We start from the raw sequence: 17932 nt of genomic DNA, 5'->3' as shown, positions 1-17932 counted from the left end.
GAGGAGCTGTGGGGTGATGGCGCCCAGGAGCCCTTGGGAGAGGTTCTGTGATCACCCAGCAAGATGGCACCCTGGGAGCAGCCTGGCAGGATCCCAAGGGTGGGGCACCTGGTTGGCCTGGAAGCCCCATGCCAGAGCTGGGGCAGGGCAGGGGTAACTTGGTTTGCCAGGGGCAGAAGAATGGAGTTTCTGTGCTGCTTATCAGGATAGAGGCTCTGGGACAGGATGGGAGGAGGCTTCCACGGCCCGCCTGGCAGATAGTTGCAGTCGGCGCTGCGTCACGGCGAGGACTTTGGACGGGGAGCCCCACCTTGACTTGCTGGTGACATTGGGTGGCAACTCTGTGTGGTCAGTCTGGAATAAGTCATGCTCTTACCTGTGAACATGAGGGCAGGTGAACAGCAAGCCTGTGAACATGGCAGTGAACAGCAAGCCAGCCACAGAATGCTGATTCCACATCTGACAAGAGCCTGGAGTTCTGGTCAGACACCTTGACCTTGCTCATTGGAAGACCCTTATTGGGTCTTTGGTTCTACCTGATCAGGTCTTCCTGCAGCCAGCCACTGAGGTATTAGGGCAGAGATCAGCAAACTACAGCCTATAGGCCTGACCCGGCCCACCACTTGGTTCTGTAAATGAAGTTTTATTAGAACATGGCCACACTCATTTGCTTATAGACTGGCTGCTCTGCCACTACAGAGTTGAATAGTTGCAATGGAGACCCAGTGGCCCTCAAAGCCCCAAATGTTCAGTCTTTCTTGGGGTGGGCCCTGTCGGTCATGGGACAAGATCAGAGCCTGTCTGAACCTTTCCTCTCTGAGAAGTAAAAGGAGAGCGGCACCTTAGGTAACACGGGCAGGGGCCCCAGGGCACCCGGGGAGAGGCCAGCGGACAGCGACATGGCCGGGGGCCTGGCGGGCAGGTGTCTTCTTGTCTGTCCACTTCACTTTATGAACAGTTGTCCTAAGTGAGAGATACTGGAACATTTTTAATTAAAGAACTAATAGTAATTTTTCCATTGCCGTCACTTTGATGAGCTGATGGGTGAATGTTGAGGGGAAATGTAAAGTTCCCAGGAAGGGGCAGGATGAGAGTTCATTAAAAGTGCCATGTGTGAGCTACGTGTCAATAGGTCCAAGATTCTGGGTGGTGTTCTTTTCCCAGGTGTTCCCCCGGTCGAGGAGACCCTTAGAAAACATCGACCCTGGGGCCGCCCACGTTTCTGGGTGGCTGAGCCCCAAGGGAACCGTGTGTGCCTGCATTGGGGAACAGCAGACATAAAAAGGCTAAATGCTAACCACTGAGGGTTGTCCCCAGAGCTGGTCTATCGGGACCGTGCAGGGCAGCCCGTGTGTCCCTGTCCCAGGAGCCTGGGGCAGGCGAGCAGGCAGGAGGACAGGGTGAAGTACCCCCTTGTCACTGTCCAGAGCTGACGGGTGGATTCCTGTTAGCAGCGAGTGGGACACATGTGAGCAAATGGACCAGAAAGGCAAGTGACCGTGGAGCTTCCCTTTTCTCTCTAGTCCGTCCACAGTCCTTCGGGCCGCCTGCCCAGTGTGGCCTGCCAAGTGAACAGGCGGGTTGTCCATGACGAGGCTGCCCTGTGGGCCTGTCCAGCCAAGGCCAACACTCTGACGCTGCCTCCCCAGTGCAGACTAACCCTGATGCTTTTGCTCCCTCTGAAAGTGGACATTCAATTTCTGCACAGTAATTTGCAGTGCACATGATGAGGGTTCTCCACTGACGTACGCACCTCTCTCCCTGAGGTCCCAGACTGCACTTGCGCCCGCCTCACTCTTCTGCTCCCTCCCTTTGCACTTCCATATCTGGTCAGTGCATGAAGCAGGCTCTCCGAGCTTGGCTCTGACCGGCTGACCAATTCACACAGCGCAGAGTCCTGCAGAGACAGGAAGGGACCGTGCACCGTGGGGGCCCAAAGAGGTGGGGTGGGTGGTCCAAGCATGCACGGAGTGTCCATGGGGGAGCTGAGCCCAGATGCAGGAGATCTGGGTCACTGCTGGATAAAATGTGATAGATCAACCTCCATGCCGTGAGGGAATGGAACCAAAACATCCTGAGCACCTCATCTGTGCTAGGAGCTTCCCAGGCATTAGGTCACGGGGCCCCAGTGATCCTTCACGGTGAGTGTTATGATCCCTGTGTAAACCCTTCTGTGTTACGTATGAGGACCCAAGGTGTAGAAAGTGAAATGGTTTGTGCAAAGTCGAACAGGTAAGTGGTAGAACTTGGACCATCCTGACACCCAGCCAGCATGTTCTCTGCTGTACTGTAGAGTCTTAAGAATGGAGCGTCCCCAGTGACCAAGGCCAGCATGAAGAGGGCAGCGGATACTCGGCCCCCTGGATCTCCAAAACTGGAGGCCAGGGGCCCCTGTCTGCGGGGTGCTCGGTTCCAGATGACCGTCCTCGTGTGTGTTCTTGGTCTTTCAGGAACTTAGCCATTGGAATTGGGATCCAGAATTTCCCAGAGGGCCTTGCTGTCAGCCTCCCCTTGCGAGGAGCTGGCTTCTCCACCTGGAGAGCCTTCTGGTAAGTGCTGGAGGGCTTCTCTGTTGGAGGCCAAGTTTGGGGCTGACGCAAGGCCCTGAGCAGTCCTCTGTGTCGGCTTCTTACTGTAAGAACAACCTTTTCTGACCTGACAGCAAATATGGACCTTCTGGTAAAATGCTGAATCTTGCACCCCGGGATTGGGAGGAACCTTAAGGAACCCATCTCTTGACCTTCAGCATTTTCATAAACCAGCCCAAGTGGCCATCCTTTCTTTTTAAAACCTCTCTGTGGGTAACCACGCCACGGCCATTCAGTGTTACATTTTCTCTCCCTGTGGCAGGAAGATCTGAGCCAGACCTTATGTCTGCTTTAATGTCACATGAGTGAACTTGGCCTCATATTGCTACAGCCTTTGTCCCCGAGAATCATTATAGAACCTTCTGGCATAACCTTTGTCAGTGTGAAGATTATGTCAGTAGTGTCTGGCAGAAGATAGCTAGTGTTTTCAGAGTCCCCAAAGGGCTTTCTAGTCTGTTCCCTGATTTTACTTTTTCAGTGACATATAAGGTGAGTCCCTAGTATTCAGGGGAGGAAACCATGGCCCAGAGTATAGATGACCACCTCAGGTCACCTGGCTCATTTGGCTTCTTAGTCCTGACTCAGGACTAGGAGTCTAACCTTCTGCCCCTCCGCTCAGGGCTCCGAGCCTCAGAACACCCCTGTGTGAAAACTGTCACTCCCTAGAGTGTATGGTAAGATCATTTCAAAGGACTGATAATAACCACGATAAAAGTGCCTTCCATCTTACAGGGCCTGTGACCTACCAGTTCTTACACATGCTTAAGTCATTCTATTCCCACCCTCCATGACCTCTTTCTCCACCGTGGGAGTCTACGGAAAAAACTCAGGCGCGGGGTGGCACCTGTACTGCACTAGGTTGTGGGGCAGGAAGAGGAGGCGAGCAGGACAGAGATGCTTCCGCACCGCTGGGCTCAGGTGCAGGGTCCCACACAAATAACACCCCTTTCTCATTACAAAATCTTTTATTACAAAATGATAAGCGTGTCATTCTGTAACATAACAGTATCACACTCAAGCACACCATATGACATTTTAGGTGACAGGTTCAAATTAAAACGATAAATGACCACACCCACATGGTTACCCTACCAGCCACACTCAAGCAGGCGTTGCTTCTGCCGGGCCCTGTATGACGTGGGATAAACGCGCCATTTTCCAGAGTGAGCAGTGTGAGCGTGCAGAGGGCCTGCGGGACTCTCCCAGGGGCACCATCTCTGTTCTCTCCTCAGGTACGGGCAGCTGAGCGGCATGGTGGAGCCTCTGGCTGGCCTCTTCGGGGCCTTCGCCGTGGTTCTGGCTGAGCCCATCCTGCCCTACGCTCTGGCCTTTGCTGCGGGCGCCATGGTCTATGTGGTCATGGACGACATCATCCCCGAAGCTCAGATCAGGTGGGAGAGCTTCCCCGCCCCCATCTGCCCCTGCCTGGGTCCCAGCCTCCAAATCTGCCCTTGTTTTCATTGGCCAGTCCTCTATTTCCACCGTCTCCTGCCCCTCCCCGACATCATCCTCAGCCCCTCCACGGCTGTGCTGTCTGAAAGTAAAAGAGGAGAAATGGGGGAGGTGGAGAGACGGACCAGGTGGTATGAGGCAGCGGCGTACGCACCCTGCCTCTCCGCACCACCCCCCCAGTGAAAGACTGTTATTTTTTAATATTCTCCCTCTCCCTCCCGTTTTCCTCTCTCCTCTTCCCTTCCCTCCCTCTGTCCCCTCCCTCCCTCCCTCCCTCTCACTCCCACCCCTTCTCCTGCCTTCTCTGGATCTCCCTGGAGCTGGAATGAGGAGAGAGGGGAGCTTTGTTAGCCAAAGCTATACATCCATGGTCTCATTATCTAGCTACAGGCCAGGTCTCGGGGGCTGGGGGCGTCCTCTCTATGTTTCAGTTTGGTTTTTATAGCAGAATGATTCTGAGGCTAGTTTACAAGGTCAGATTAAATAAGGTCTTCTAGAACTGAGTTGCCACTCTTTATTATTCAGGCATGGATTCCAGAGCCGAGATAGGCAGCCTTTGGCAAGTTATTTAGCTTCCCCAGCTTCAGTCTCCCCACCAGTGAAATCGGAATGACCGTCTCGCGGTCATCCTTGCAGATGACACGAGTCCATTGGTGTGCCTGGCACTGCTTGGGCCTCGTGAGCATCAGCTGTCAGTATCGTTGTCATTGCTCGCAGTAGGAGGGTGTTTTCTACAGGAATGGGCCTCACAGAGGATGCTTGCAGCTTGGACCGTGTCTCAATGCATTAAGATCTTCCTTTCCTTCCCTCCCAGTGGCAACGGGAAGCTGGCGTCCTGGGCCTCCATCCTAGGGTTCGTGGTGATGATGTCACTGGATGTTGGCCTGGGCTAGTGCTGAGGTGCTGGAACCCCAGGAAAGGCCGCACGAGGACGCGGCGATGCTTGGCCGCCATGGGGTCACGGCCCCTCTTCCCACACGACATTTTACTTTTTCTCCTGTTCATCTCCTTGTCCCGATTGACTGATTACATGACAATTTTTACTTTTTTTAAAAGGGAGACATAGGTTTTATTTTTGGACTTCCAAGGTGTCACTGGAACAACAGAATTTGGGCCACTGGATGGAGTCTCGCTCCAGTGGGATTACGGTCCTGGGAAACCTCTGGGACCTTCAGTCTCCCTTGCCAGACGCAATGGCAACCCCCCGAGGTCACCTGCAGAAGCAAGCTACCCCAGAGAAGTCTCCACATTTCTGCCTCGCGGCTCAGGGCCGAATGGTCAGGACAACTCTTGTCTGTCCCTCCTGACCTGGAACTGGAGCATCATGGACAAAGCCACCTACTGCTCTCCCAGGTCCCACCAGCCCCAGGAGGGGTATACCTTCCTCTGCCTTCCTGAGGGAGACGCCGGGGGGGGGGGTATGGGGGTGCCGACAAAGCAAGAACATCAGCTGGCCTTTGTTCTTCCTTCCTCTCTCTCTCTCTCGTGAAGATTTACATTGTGACATTACGGGAATTAGGGAATTGTGACAACTGTGAACACACTGTGAGCCCTGTGAAAAGAAGAGGCTGTAGCTTTGATCAGAGACCTCTGTTCTCTGAGGATTCCAGGAGCAAAGTGATTTGTCATGGTTTCCAAATCCCTATGACATTTATTTTGATAAGTTCATAGCCTTTGTTTTGCTAAGAGGCTGGGGGACACCAGCCAACTGCTAGAGCTCAAACCCTTGAGTTCTGAGCTAGAACTCAAACCCTCCGTCCCTGTGGACGGAACCATTTAAGCTAATTTAAGTGAAGGGAAGACATTTGGCATCTGTGATAGGTCCGTCTCTGCTGGCCGTTGGGTCACTTGTAACCCGACCCAGAACTCCGCTTTGCTGGAGTTTGGGCAGAGCCCTTAGGGTGAGAAAGGAAGACGGGGTAGGAAAAGAAGATTTTTATGTTTCCCTTTAAAAGTGAATTTTCAGCAAATCATCATTCTGAAACGACCCTGAACAGTGACTTGAACTAGATTAGAAGCCAGTCTGTCTGTCTGTACACACAGCGTCTCTAGCAGGTGTGGTGCGACTCACCTGCTTCAAGCACAGCTGGGGCCTGCCGTCCTCCCTGGTCAGAGGAGCCCCCGGGGACCTGGATCGGGCTCCGCAGACACGGCGGGCAGCCCGGGAGCCAGGTGTTCGGGCGTGGCGCGAGCGACGCCCGCCCTGTGCGTTTACATGTTCGACGGCTGCCTGGGGCGAACACCCTGCTCTGTGACTGGCCGGACACCCGAAGGCCAGCCTCACACTGGGCCAATCAATGTACGTTTTCCGAATCACTGACGATCAAAATTGAAGACACGTCCAGAGGTTTGATTGGTTGAGGTGATTTGTTTTGGTGGTTGACATTGTATTTTTATGTCTTTGTATGTAGTTCTACCTAGCGCAGGCTTCTTTCTGATGGACAAGACCTCATAACTGTGATTAATCTCAATAAAAGGGACATTGTTGTGGCCGGCACGTGTGTGTGTTCAGTCCTTCTCAAAGCTGCCTTCTTTCCAGGGTTGTAAGTGCACAGGCTAACTGAAAAGTCGCTCCCAACACCTTCTCTCCCTGACGCCGGTGGAAGCGAAGGAGGGAGCTCGGAGGAGGATGGCGAGCCCCGATTCCCAGCTGCAAACCAGTGTCTGTGCCAGCGTGCTTGCATAGGGAACTTAATGATGGCTCTCCGGAGCTCCTAGGACCTACAGGAGAGACAGGCATGAAAATCGGTTGAGATCCAAGAAAGCTAGAGGTCTGGGTTCCTCCGGGCCCCGTCACATCTCAAGAACAGCTTGGTTGGTGCACCATGTCCCCAGTTCTGGTCCCTAGGTAATGGCCCTGATGCCACGTCTGCCCCCGTGGGATTTTGGCTCCACACTGACCACCTCTCTCACCACTTCCACTCTCCTTGGCTTTGACACCATTAACCCCACTTCCTTGACAGGGCAGGTGAGGGCCAGGAAGTCTTACATGCCAGGGTGGCCACGGCCAGGGGCAGGGTGGGCTCGGTTTTGCTGGAGGATACAGAAATCAACCTCCCACCATCCTCCCCTGAGCTTTCCTGAAACAAGGCTCTGCCAGGCCTCCACCCCCCAAAATGTTGGTGAAAGTTGGAAGCAAAGGGGAGCTCGGGCCGTTCTTTTCCCCTTCCTTTGGCATTGAGGTAAGAGTACGTATAACAAAGCAACAGATCTGAAGTGTATGGAGTTTCACCAGTGTTTACCTACGTGCCCCCTTGGCCGGGTATTCTCCTTACCCCTTACCCTGCCCCGGCTACACACCCTGGGCCCCGCCAGCCAGGCCCAATGGTGTGAGCCGATGGCCTGGCAGGCAGGGACGAGGCCCGGAGCCTTGGTGAGGCCAGGCTGCCTGTGCCGGAGCACGTTCTGGGCGGAGGGTGCCTCCTGACCTCGGCCTCCCCGGGGCAAGCGGACTGGCAGTTGTATTTACATGCTCAGGGCGGGGCCACAGGGGTGGGGCGTGAGGCCAAGCCAGAGCTTTGCACGCAAGGGGCAGCTCCCCCACAACCCCCCACCCCTGCCCGTGAAGCCCTGGGACCCGCCTCCCTCGGTCGCCCACCTAGGGAGGGATACCACCCTCCTTATCACCCTGCTTGGCTGCAGTGAGTCCAGCCCAGCACCACCAAAGGGACCAGTGGCTTCCCGGGGCTCCCAGCTTGTCCCTTCCAAGGCCTCATTTGGGGGAAGTTTATACAGTTTTGGGAGCGCTCTTTGGGGAAAAGAGCACAAAAGTTCAAACACAGAATTAGGCACAGGCCTTGGGCGGGGTGCCTGTGAACCGGCCTCCCTGCAGTTCAACCTTCCTTGGCTCTAAGGTAAGTTCACCGGCGCTCCCCTGCTTTTAAATGGCTCTGCCTGAGCAGAGGGCATGGGGGTCTGCAGTGCTCCTGGACTTAGAGGCTTTGTCCCAAGTCCTCTAGTGAATTAACCGTCTGGTCATCTTCCCAGCCCCGCAGCTGGGAGAAGGGTGGCAGTGTGTTCACAGGCCTGAGCAATCCAACTCCCAATTCCACCTCTCAGTCCTCCGGCGGGAGGAAGTGAGCCTGGAAGAGGATGTTGCCTCCCCCTTCCAGCAGGATACAGGAGGGAGGCTGGCCCTGGCCAATGAGGGCAGTGGCAAACAGCACCCGAGTCTATTTTAGCCGCTTCCATGCTGTTCTGGACAGTGCCGGGGCTCTGCCAGTGGCTCAAAGGCAAAGGGTCACTGCTGGCCACCATCTGCCCCGGGACAGCTGTTACTGAGACCCCCACAGCTTCTGGGGGTGTTGCTCAGCCTCAGGACCCCTGGGTTTCCATAGCCCACTGGGCTCATGCTCCAAAACATGGAAGACACAGGTGGACAGAGGAGCTAAAAGGAGCCATGGATTGTGTTGGCCCAGGGAAACACAATCCATGGCTACTTTTTGCACGGGGCAGACCTCATGATCTGTATGTCTGCACCCCTGCACCCATGGTCCTCCCCCAGGTGAAAGGGTCAGACTGAAAACTCTGTGCGATCTCGGGCAAACTCTGAGCCGGAAGTTAGTAAGCCTGTCTCTGCCCCTCCCTGTCTAGCAGGGAGGGAGGGGTTTGGAGCTTGTGAGGACCCAGTGCTGGGGTTTTAGGCCAGGCTAGGATCTCCGTTCCCTGATTGCAAGAGCCATGACTTCCAAGAACTCCAGGGTGTGTCAGGGGGAAATGAAAATGTAGAACAAGGCTGTGGGGAGGAGTGCAAAGAGGGGAGAGGCCCTTGCCACAGTGTGGTTCTGGTTCGTAGTGTGTAGTAATGGTGGCAGAGGTGAGCCCCTTCACCAGCCTTGGCCTTTTAGGGTCAGGGTTCAGTATGCACTGGGGTCACTACCGCGCGCGCACTAGAGGGTGGAAAGGACAGTGAACTGCTTAAAGATCAGTGCTTACGTTTAGACTTCATAGTTTCTCCTCACCAGCCACCTGCCCTCTTCCCGCTGTCTTTCTTCAGTGACAATGCTGATTGAACTCCACGTGCGAAAGTACGGAAAAGTAAATTTTCTCACTTCTAACAGGCCTAAAATATAAGTTAAAAGAAAAAAGAGCAGTCTTAAATAAATGCTTCCTGAATCTGCAGGTTTCTTCCATGTGGCCAAGGGTTGTATTTGGTGATTCGGTGGGAGATGGTCACTGTATTCATTCTCGTTGTGTACCAGGCGACCACGAACTGAGTGGCTTCGTCAACACACATTACTGTCTCAGTGTCTGTGGGTCAGGAGTCTGGATGTGCGTTAACTGGGTCCTCCGCGCAGGGCCTTGCCAGGTCAAGGCCAGGCTGTGTTCTCCTCGGTCTTGGCGGGGAAGGCTGCTTCCAAGAGCACCCGGGGGGTTGGCAGAATTCGGTTCCCCAGTAGTACTACTGGGCCGCAGCTTCTTGCTGACTGTCAGCTGAAGGCTTTCCTCAGTCCCCAGGGGCCACCTGTAGCTCCTAGGGCTACTCACAATTCCTTGGCACGTGGATGTTCCCAGTGTGGCTGCTTTCTTCATGAGACCAGCCTCCTGATGAATCTACTAGCAAGAGGGAGTCTTGCACAGTGTGACAGAGTCACGAGAGAGACAGCCCTTCCCCTTTGCCTACTCTCCTGGCTCATAAACCTGGGTCACACAAGTTGATTTCATAGGTTCGTTTTTCATCAGTCAGGATAAGTAGACACAACAGGCCACAGTCACGTAGGTGTGATCTGATTTTAGTCTCCCTTTTGCACGTACACTGCTGAGTGGTGCCCGGCAAAGAGGGGAGGGGTGAGTGAACAGGGAGGGGACTGGAGTGAGGATGCATGCCGAGAGCAAGGCACCGGGCTGTGTGAGCTGGGGGGACGAACCCTGGTCGTTCTGCCCTCCTCCTCCTCGGGAGTTTCCCTGAGCTGACCTCCCAGGGCTTGGGTCAGGGCCATGGCCGACTCTTGACTTCTTTACATAACGCAGTGACGGGCGGGAGGCGCTGAGAGCTCGGGGAGCCCCGTCTGCCGGTCCGCTCCCTCCTGCCCCCTTATCTATCATTAACACAGCAGAGCTCAGTGCAAATGTGTTTTGGGTTCAAGTCACTGTCTCCGTGTTGACACCCACCAGGATGTGGCAGAGATGCCTTAATTTTGGTCGCTGCCTTTAACTGGGCCTATGAACTTTTACTATTCAATTTCCCACGTGACACTTGGTGGCGGTGGCCAAGTCTTAGCCCTTGGCTATTCCTGGCAGGCAAAGGGAAAGGAAGGGAGGCATGGGGACAGCAAGAACCAAAAATCAGAGTCCACTTCCAGGTCTGTTAGAGTGTATAGGCCTAGAAGTCTCCTGAGGATTTCTTTTATGTACCTTTATATTCCAAAGCTGTACAATGAAAGCCACAACACAAACCCTGGCAGTCAAAATCAAGCCTGAACTTTCTTGCTTTAGAACCCAAACGTGAATGTAAGGGAGATGTTTCCGGTCATCTCGTGGAGATTAAAACAGATACTGCTCTGGAAACTGGAGAGGTTCGTGAACCACGTCGCCCTCCTAAGAGCTGTTTCGTTCCCTGATGAGTTATGTCTGCTCTGGAGGAGGGTTGACGCAGGGGTGCATGTTTGTTTAACGTACAATCCTTGGCAAATGTCAAATTCTTGGCAAACCTGTCAGGTTGGCAGGTGCTGGAAAGTGAAATCCTCTTTTTCCCAAACCAAAAAAACGGATGCCAGTTTCCCATCATCATCCTCCCAGCTTCATCAGGAAGCCACCTCTCTTAGCTCTCCGTGTGTCCAGGCACCAGACAAGGGACTGTCTGGCTGGATGACAGTGCCGTCAAGGTTAAAGGGAAGGTCAGGTTTAGATCTTCTCCCCCGTAGGCCCTGTCATTCTGAATATTCATCTCCCAGCTGTGAAAGATCAGGGTGAAAATGGGCGGAGAGGTGGGGTACAAGGGGAAGCTGAGGGAGAAGGGGAGGGGAGGTGAATGGGGATGCGGGCTGGCGCCATCGGCAGCAGGGCAGACAGGTGCTCCCGGAAAGCTTGGATGGCTAACTGTGGCTTTGGGAAAAGGCGGGATTAGATTGGGTCCCTTAGAACTCACAGCACTAACAGCGTGTCTCTGTGAGAGATGACAATGCTGATAGCGTGGCAGATTGTGATCGGCCTTGGCAGGGGAGTGCCCAGCAGGGCTTTGCGGTTTGGTAAAGTGCAGCAGACAAGTAGGGCACAAGGCTTCCTGGGGAACACGCCCTTCTCTGCCCAGGGCTGCCAACCCCGCCCACAGCCAGGCTCCTCCCACCAGCAGCTCAGCTTCCATTTTCTCCTCTTTTCTCTGCTCCAGGAGGCTGGTCCCACCTGTTTGGACCCATAAGTCCCTGATGCCCTCTGTGCTTTTCAACATGAGCGGCCTGTGCCCCATGAATTGGTCAGCACCCATCTTTGTGTGTAGAGTCTGTTGGCAGGTACAAAGAGGAATTGCAGCAGCCCAGGGCGATGGATGCCTACATGAAACAAGATCTTGCCAATCAGGAAGAAAGATACCACCTCTGCCCTCCGATGGGATTATTACGATTCAGAGCTTGCACTGGATTATTTTTTATATCACCTTTCTAATCTCTAAGAATAAAAATAGCAAGAGGAAAAGACCCAGCAGATAACAGTAGCTTGAGCAATGCACCTGTTAACCTGGGCAGGCTGCCCTCTCCATTGTCCTACGAAAAGAATAACAGTGTCCCCCTCGGGCACGCTCTACCTAGGAGGACCAGATGATTGAAAGTGGTTTTTGCCAGCCCGTCTGCCTTCCCTCCCGCTCAAGGGGTTTTTGAGACGGTCTCTATTTAAATCATCCCTACAGCTGTGTTCACAGTGTGTCCTGAGTTTAGGGATGACTTCCGTCCATCCGACCTCTATCGTACGACAAAGCTGCGGCCCCAGCACAAGGATTTGGGGAGAAAGTGTCACCCACGCTGCTCTGGAATCCCACCCAAAGTGCTGAGTGGTCGACAGTGCTTACTCACCTTTTTGCTGTCTGGCTTGAAAATCAAATCTGTTTTAGCCTCTGTAATTTAAAAGCAAGGCCAGATCTGATCACTGGCTTTATGATGCATACATGCGTTTTAATATTGGCAGGTTGATGCTTTCCTCTGTTTTGAGCTTTGAAGTGTGTTTTTGTTCCATGTTTGATTATGGAGAACTTCAGACCTGCACTCGAGTAAACAGAAGGGTGCCACGAACCCCCAGTGCCTGTCAGCCAGTCCCCAGCCCCCGGCCCCTACCAGTCTGGCCCCTGCTCCTCCCTCTTCCTCATTATTTTGAAAAATGTTGCATTATTTTATTCATAACAGGTCCATATGTATTTCAAAAAGGAAAGATGTCTTTACACGGTCTTGATACCATCATCACGACCGAGGACCCCCAAAAAGCCCCCAAATGTGGCATTATGTAAATCGCTTTAAATATGACCTGCGACTTAGTCCTTCCCTTTTAGTTGAGCTGGCTTACTTGATATTGTTCAGCTCAGACATCCTGTGTTTCTAAGGGAATTTGTGCTTTTTTGAAACTCATGCATTAGCTAATTTCATTCCCCAAAGGAGGTCTGTGGGGTGAGCGTGGGGAAGGAGATCAGGGAGCGTCACTGAGTCAGCACGGATCTCAGCTCTGACTGTGCCTCGTGCCGTGGCCTAGGCAGGTGGGGCCAGTGAGTCCGCCCCAGAGGGACAGCAGATCTGAACACACCTGGCCCTGGCCAGCGTGGCTCCGTTGGTTGGGCATCGTCCCACAAAGCAAAAGGTCGCTGGTTCAGTTCCTGGTCAGGGCAGATGCCTGGGTTGTGGGTTTGGTCCCCAGCTGGGGTGCGTACAAGAGGCAACTGATCCGTGCTTCTTTCTCACATTGATGGTTCTCTCCCTTTCCCCTCTCTAAAAATAAATAAAAATCTTTAAAACACACACACACACACCCTTTTCCTCTGAGTCTGTCATGGGAGGAAAAGGCTTGTGTATTCCTGTCCGTTGCCTGGTGGCCATGTCAGCAGAGGGTGGGGTTGGGGGGTGACCTGACAGAAGAGGACAGCCGGAGTGGGTTGCAGGACTTGTCAGGAAAAGCACATGGTAATGTGGGCAGCATCCACAGAACTGCTTCCAGATTCTCCTACAACACGAAAGTCCCCAAACTTCTGTAGAGCCTGCCACCTCCCGGGCTGCAAAGGATGGCGTCACCCCTTTTTGGCTGGTGTTGCATTTGTAGGAAAGCTCACAGGGGAATTTCTGCTTCCGTCCTCCCTCTTCCCAGGTGGGGTTCAGCCTTTGAGACGGCTGGCCACGTGGGCCGAGTGTGCACCGCCCACGTGCCATCGCCTTTGCCCAAGTAGCCGCGAGAGCCCTCTGCCAGCTCGGGGAATGACTTGGAGCAGCTCTCTCAGGGCTGGTTTCAAGAAAGGATGTGTTGGAGTTTCAGGGGCACCTTGCCGGGGCTGGGTTGGCTTTTTGAAATGAGAGCCCAGTTCCCCCCCTTACCCAGCTCCCCACCTTGGGTTTTCGGAGGCTGACTGACACTTTGCGTGTCAGTGAGAGCTGCCTGCCCAGAGCCTGGGGCTTTGCTGGAGATTGTGGATCATAACTTGCATTGTGTGCATCAAGAACCCTGACAAGTGCTGATGGATTTGGCTTCCTCGCTGATCCCGCGCTCTGGGCGGGGACAAAGGGGTGCATTGTTCGGCGGGGCAGGCCTCTGCCTGTGGACCCACTCGTTTGCCTGACGGTGGAGACAGGTGTATCACACACCCAGCCTGCCAGAGCGATGCTGGGTGATTAAGATCTTGGCTCTGTTCCCCAGGGCCAGGCAGAGAAAGGCAGATACGCAGGGAGGAACGGCCGCAGTCACTCTCCTTTTCCTGGAAGCTGTGCCCTGACCCTTCTTCTCTTAGCTTGCTCTTCTGAGCTCTGCTCCTAAAAGCAGCATCTTGCCAGTGATGGGAAACTGGATGCTGTCCTGACTTCTCATCCTTTTCAGCTTGGGGAGCAGCAGGGCCCTGGGCATCCTCACCAGGGGAGGTAGAGGCTGAGAGCGCACCTCCTGGCTGTGTTCTGTGACGGCACCGGAGGGATCATTTTGTGTTTCCATCTGGCTGTTTGTTAAATTAGCATTTTGTTCTTATTACATACCAGGTAAATAAAGCTGAAAACTCTAACAGCATGATGACATTGGAAATGAAATTCTGCACCCTCTGCCCTCCTGTTCCTCAATAGTGGATCAGTATTGCTCTGTGAATCATGTTCCTGTTTTTAGTGGGTTGGATAGTATCCCCCCAGATGAACGTCCACCCAGAACCTTATACTGTGACCCCAGAGGGTCTTTGCAGATGTCACTGAGGTAAGGATCAAGTCGAGATCATCCTGGGTCAGAGTGGGCCCTCATCCGATGAGCGTGTCCACGTAAGAGGCAGAAAGGGGCACACTGAGTCAGAGCCACATGAAGTTGGAGGCTGAGATGGGGCGACACAGCCACGGGCAAGCAATGTCAGGGGCCACCAGGAACGGGAAGAGGCAACGAAGGGTTCTTTGTAGAGACTTTGGAAGAAACATGCCCCCGCTGACTCCTGGCCTCTGGACTATGAAATACTTCATTTCTGCTGTTCTGAGCCGCCAGGTTTGTGAGGCTTCGTGTGGCAGGCCTTGGAGACTAATGCACTACCCAAGGCTGGACGGCGAGGGGGTCAGTACCAGCTGCATCCCTGCCTTTTGCCAGGAAAGCAGAAGACTTCTTAGAAGCACCTCAGCCAGTTTCCTGTACGTCTCGTTGGTCAGGAATACGTGTATCGCCAATCCTAGCTGCAAGGAACTCTGGAAAAAGCAGAGTAGAATTTGGATTTTCCAAACGTGGCAGTTCTGAGTTTTGATGATACTCCGTGCTCTGGTTGTAAAAATGGCGGCGATATGCCAAGAAGACAAGGAAATGTCTGTCTTCTCTTCCCATGATCTCCTCTCTTCTTGGTCTCCCTACCTCTCCAATTGCCTCCGTCCCGTATGTAACACCAAAGAGCATTAGGAATGTTGAATAAACAAATAGGCAATGTGAAAAAAAGAAAAAAGAAATGAAAAGAAAAAAAGAGAAAAAAACAAATAGGCAATGTACTCACCCACTACATAGTTTGTGCTCAATGAAAGTGTACAGCTAGGAGGCTTAGAAAGGTAAAATGAATATTAAAAAAATAAAAGTTGGAAGAGGCTCACTGACTCCTAAGAACTATGAGAAATATGCAGCTTTAGAGATGATTACAAATTGAATAAACACCATGTATCTCTGGTTAGTGAGTGTTGCTCTTGCAGAAGCTGTGTCATGACTTGGACCAATACTTCTCACTCTTCAACGTGAGTTAACAAAGATCACCATCGAGTTTACCAAATGCGCGTTTCCAGATTCCTGCTCCTCACCTCTGCCCTTTGACTGGGCCTGGCACAAGCCTGGGGCTCTGCATTTTAACAAGCCCCACCAAGGCGGTCCATCCACTTTGCATTTGTGACCAGGTTCCTGACAGTCTTTCTGGTCCCAAGATTCTGAGATCCTACAGGAGCTGCCCGAATTGACTTTCAGATACTTCTTGGAAAGAACCAGGATAAAGCTCTCTATTCCTAGGTTTTCAATAGGGGTTTTGGCATAACATATGGGCCATCCATCTTCGAAGAACTTGCCACAAAGGGGGAGTGTTTCCTGTGGAGTTTTCACCTGCTAGGGGCTTGTTTATTGCAGGATGGGCAGGGAGGACCGGTGGTCTGTTATTGCAGGTTCATGTAACCCTGTGGGCCTCACACCTGCTGGAACGAAAGGACCAGACACTTCTGCAAGGGCACCTTTACCTGCCTTCCAAGCACACGGTTCCAAAGACCTGGGGAATGAAGCTGGTTAGAGAGAGACGTGGGGCGCTGCCACCTTTCCACGTGCCAGCCGTGATCATTCCCCTGCTGCGCCCTGTGACCACGTGAAACGTGCGCCGCTGTTGTTGTGGGAATTCCTCCATCTTCACCACCCTCTGCTCCGCTCAGTCTCCGCACTTCACACCACACATCCTCTCAGGTGCGTGTCTCCCTCTCTTGGACCATCTTTTAAAAGACACTAAAGACACAGCACTTAGAGCAGCACCCAGCACAGAGGGCGCCCGAGGTAAGTGCTGGCTGCTGTGTGCGGTTTCCGACCACCGGGCGCTTGTGCTGATCTCACTCTCACACGGGTCCTCCCGGCAGTGCCCCAGCCTGCCTCTCCTGGTCCTCCCACCTCCTTCCCCACTCCCCTGCCCCCATCCCCAGTTCTGCAGGGTCCGGAGCCGTTTTATTGCCAGCCCATTTCCCGGCTACACAAAGGGGGCCTTTGTAACAGGTCCTTCCAGATGTGGAATATTTGGAAAAACATTCCAAAAACATTCCGATCAGAAGGTGTTTGTCCTCTCGATGCCCTCGGAAGAGGAAGAATCCAGGACAGGGATTCAGGGGTGGCAATCCCAGCTCTTAGAGCTGGGGCTCTGAGGGAAGTGGGGGAAATCATGGGTGCTTTGCTGTGTCTTTCCCCATCGTCATTGATTCGGTCCCAGCCAGTTCACACACCACTTAACCGATGTCACTCCTCCCCTCTCCCGCGTGTGTGCCCCTTTGAGTTGACTGAGCACTGTCCCATTGCTCCCTAATTGGACCTGGCCATCAGTGAGAAGTGCCAAGTAACCTGTAATGGCATGTCCTGCCTCCAGGGGGCTCCCTTGCTCACCTTCCCAGTGGTTTCTGGGAAGTCAGGAATATTTGTAAACAGGAATATTGAGGCCCAGAGAGGCTGGACAGTTTGTCCCAGGTCACACAGCGAGTGAGTTAGAGGCCAGGGCAGGACTGAAATCTGGCTCTGGTGGATCAGCTCAGGGCCTTTCCTGAAGGCCCAAAGTCTTGGGGAGGCTGGGACGCTCAGCATCGGGTCTACCCAGCAACGCTGACGTGGAGAAAAGCATAAACAAGTAGTGGAGGAGAAAATACGAGAAAAATATGCCCGTGACTTTGGGGTAGAGAGCTGCAGATTACTTGTAATGCAATATTCTGTGGACGAAATTTAGAAAAAAAACCCTAAGAGAGATCCACACATGTGCAGTGAAACCACAGTGGAAATAAAGGGGACACTAAGGAGAACTGGACATGGCCATGTTCCTGGGGAGGAGGGATCAGGACGGTCAGGGAGGACTGCGTAGGGAGCATCGGTGGTGGTGTCTAGACCTTAAGTTGGGTGTCAGATTCCAGGAATTCATGTTGCGATTGCACAAACAGGTACCGTCCACTCAAGAAGCACTGTCATGTGTGCTCTGTCTGGGTTTGAATCTCGGTTTGCCACTCACTGAGGTCTTAACCTCTTTATGCCTTAGTTTCCTCCTCTATAAAATGGAGGTTGATGGCAACCTCTGGAGTTCTTAGGAGAAAGTGCTTAAAACAGTGCCTGACACCAAGTGCAATGAGTGATGATCCAGTGAATGAGTTATTTATGTGTCTTGGATACAGCAATATCACACAATAAATTAGACCCAGTTGGGGAGGATGCTGATTTGTACTCATTCAGCAGTTCAACCGATAAGCATCTGCTCTGAACCTGGCACAGGGGCTAAACACAGCTCTGCAGAAATAGGCTGGTGAGCTATGTGGCCTAACACCGTTTATTGATTTACGAGGAAGGAGTCTTAATGCAGCCAGTGTTGTTGAACAGACGCAATTTTGTGGAGGTGGCCAGGACAGAGGGGCTTGAGAGAGGCTGGGTGGAGGAGGAGTTTCACTCAGTGGCCTCAAGCCCCTCTGTGGGTGGGGGACTGGGTGTGGTCCCCAGCTGGTCTGCAGTGATGACTGGATTCTGCCGATGGCCTTGGATTCCACCTTGGCCTTGAATGGGAG

At 53.2% G+C, this 17932-nt stretch overlaps 1 protein-coding gene across 4 annotated transcripts in view; it reads left to right on the top strand.

Annotated features, from left to right (window-relative positions):
* The window catches only part of SLC39A11 (solute carrier family 39 member 11), a 337009-nt gene extending 331556 nt beyond the window's left edge, over window positions 1-5453 (top strand). For all 4 annotated transcript variants that reach the window (XM_037128088.2, XM_037128090.2, XM_037128089.2 and 1 more), the window contains 3 exons: window positions 2451-2549; window positions 3821-3979; window positions 4855-5453. In XM_037128088.2, the coding sequence (XP_036983983.1) occupies window positions 2451-2549; window positions 3821-3979; window positions 4855-4933 (337 nt within the window). In that variant the 3' untranslated portion in view covers window positions 4934-5453. The remainder of the gene's footprint in view (window positions 1-2450; window positions 2550-3820; window positions 3980-4854) is intronic.
* Window positions 5454-17932: the final 12479 nt, after the last annotated feature.

The sequence above is a fragment of the Artibeus jamaicensis genome, unplaced genomic scaffold (assembly GCF_021234435.1).
Source record: "Artibeus jamaicensis isolate MK-2021 breed Jamaican fruit bat unplaced genomic scaffold, CSHL_Jam_final contig_1998, whole genome shotgun sequence".
NCBI classification, from domain to species: domain Eukaryota; kingdom Metazoa; phylum Chordata; class Mammalia; order Chiroptera; family Phyllostomidae; genus Artibeus; species Artibeus jamaicensis.
Note: the sequence above shows the minus strand (reverse complement) of the source record. Positions and strands in the feature narration are given on the sequence as shown.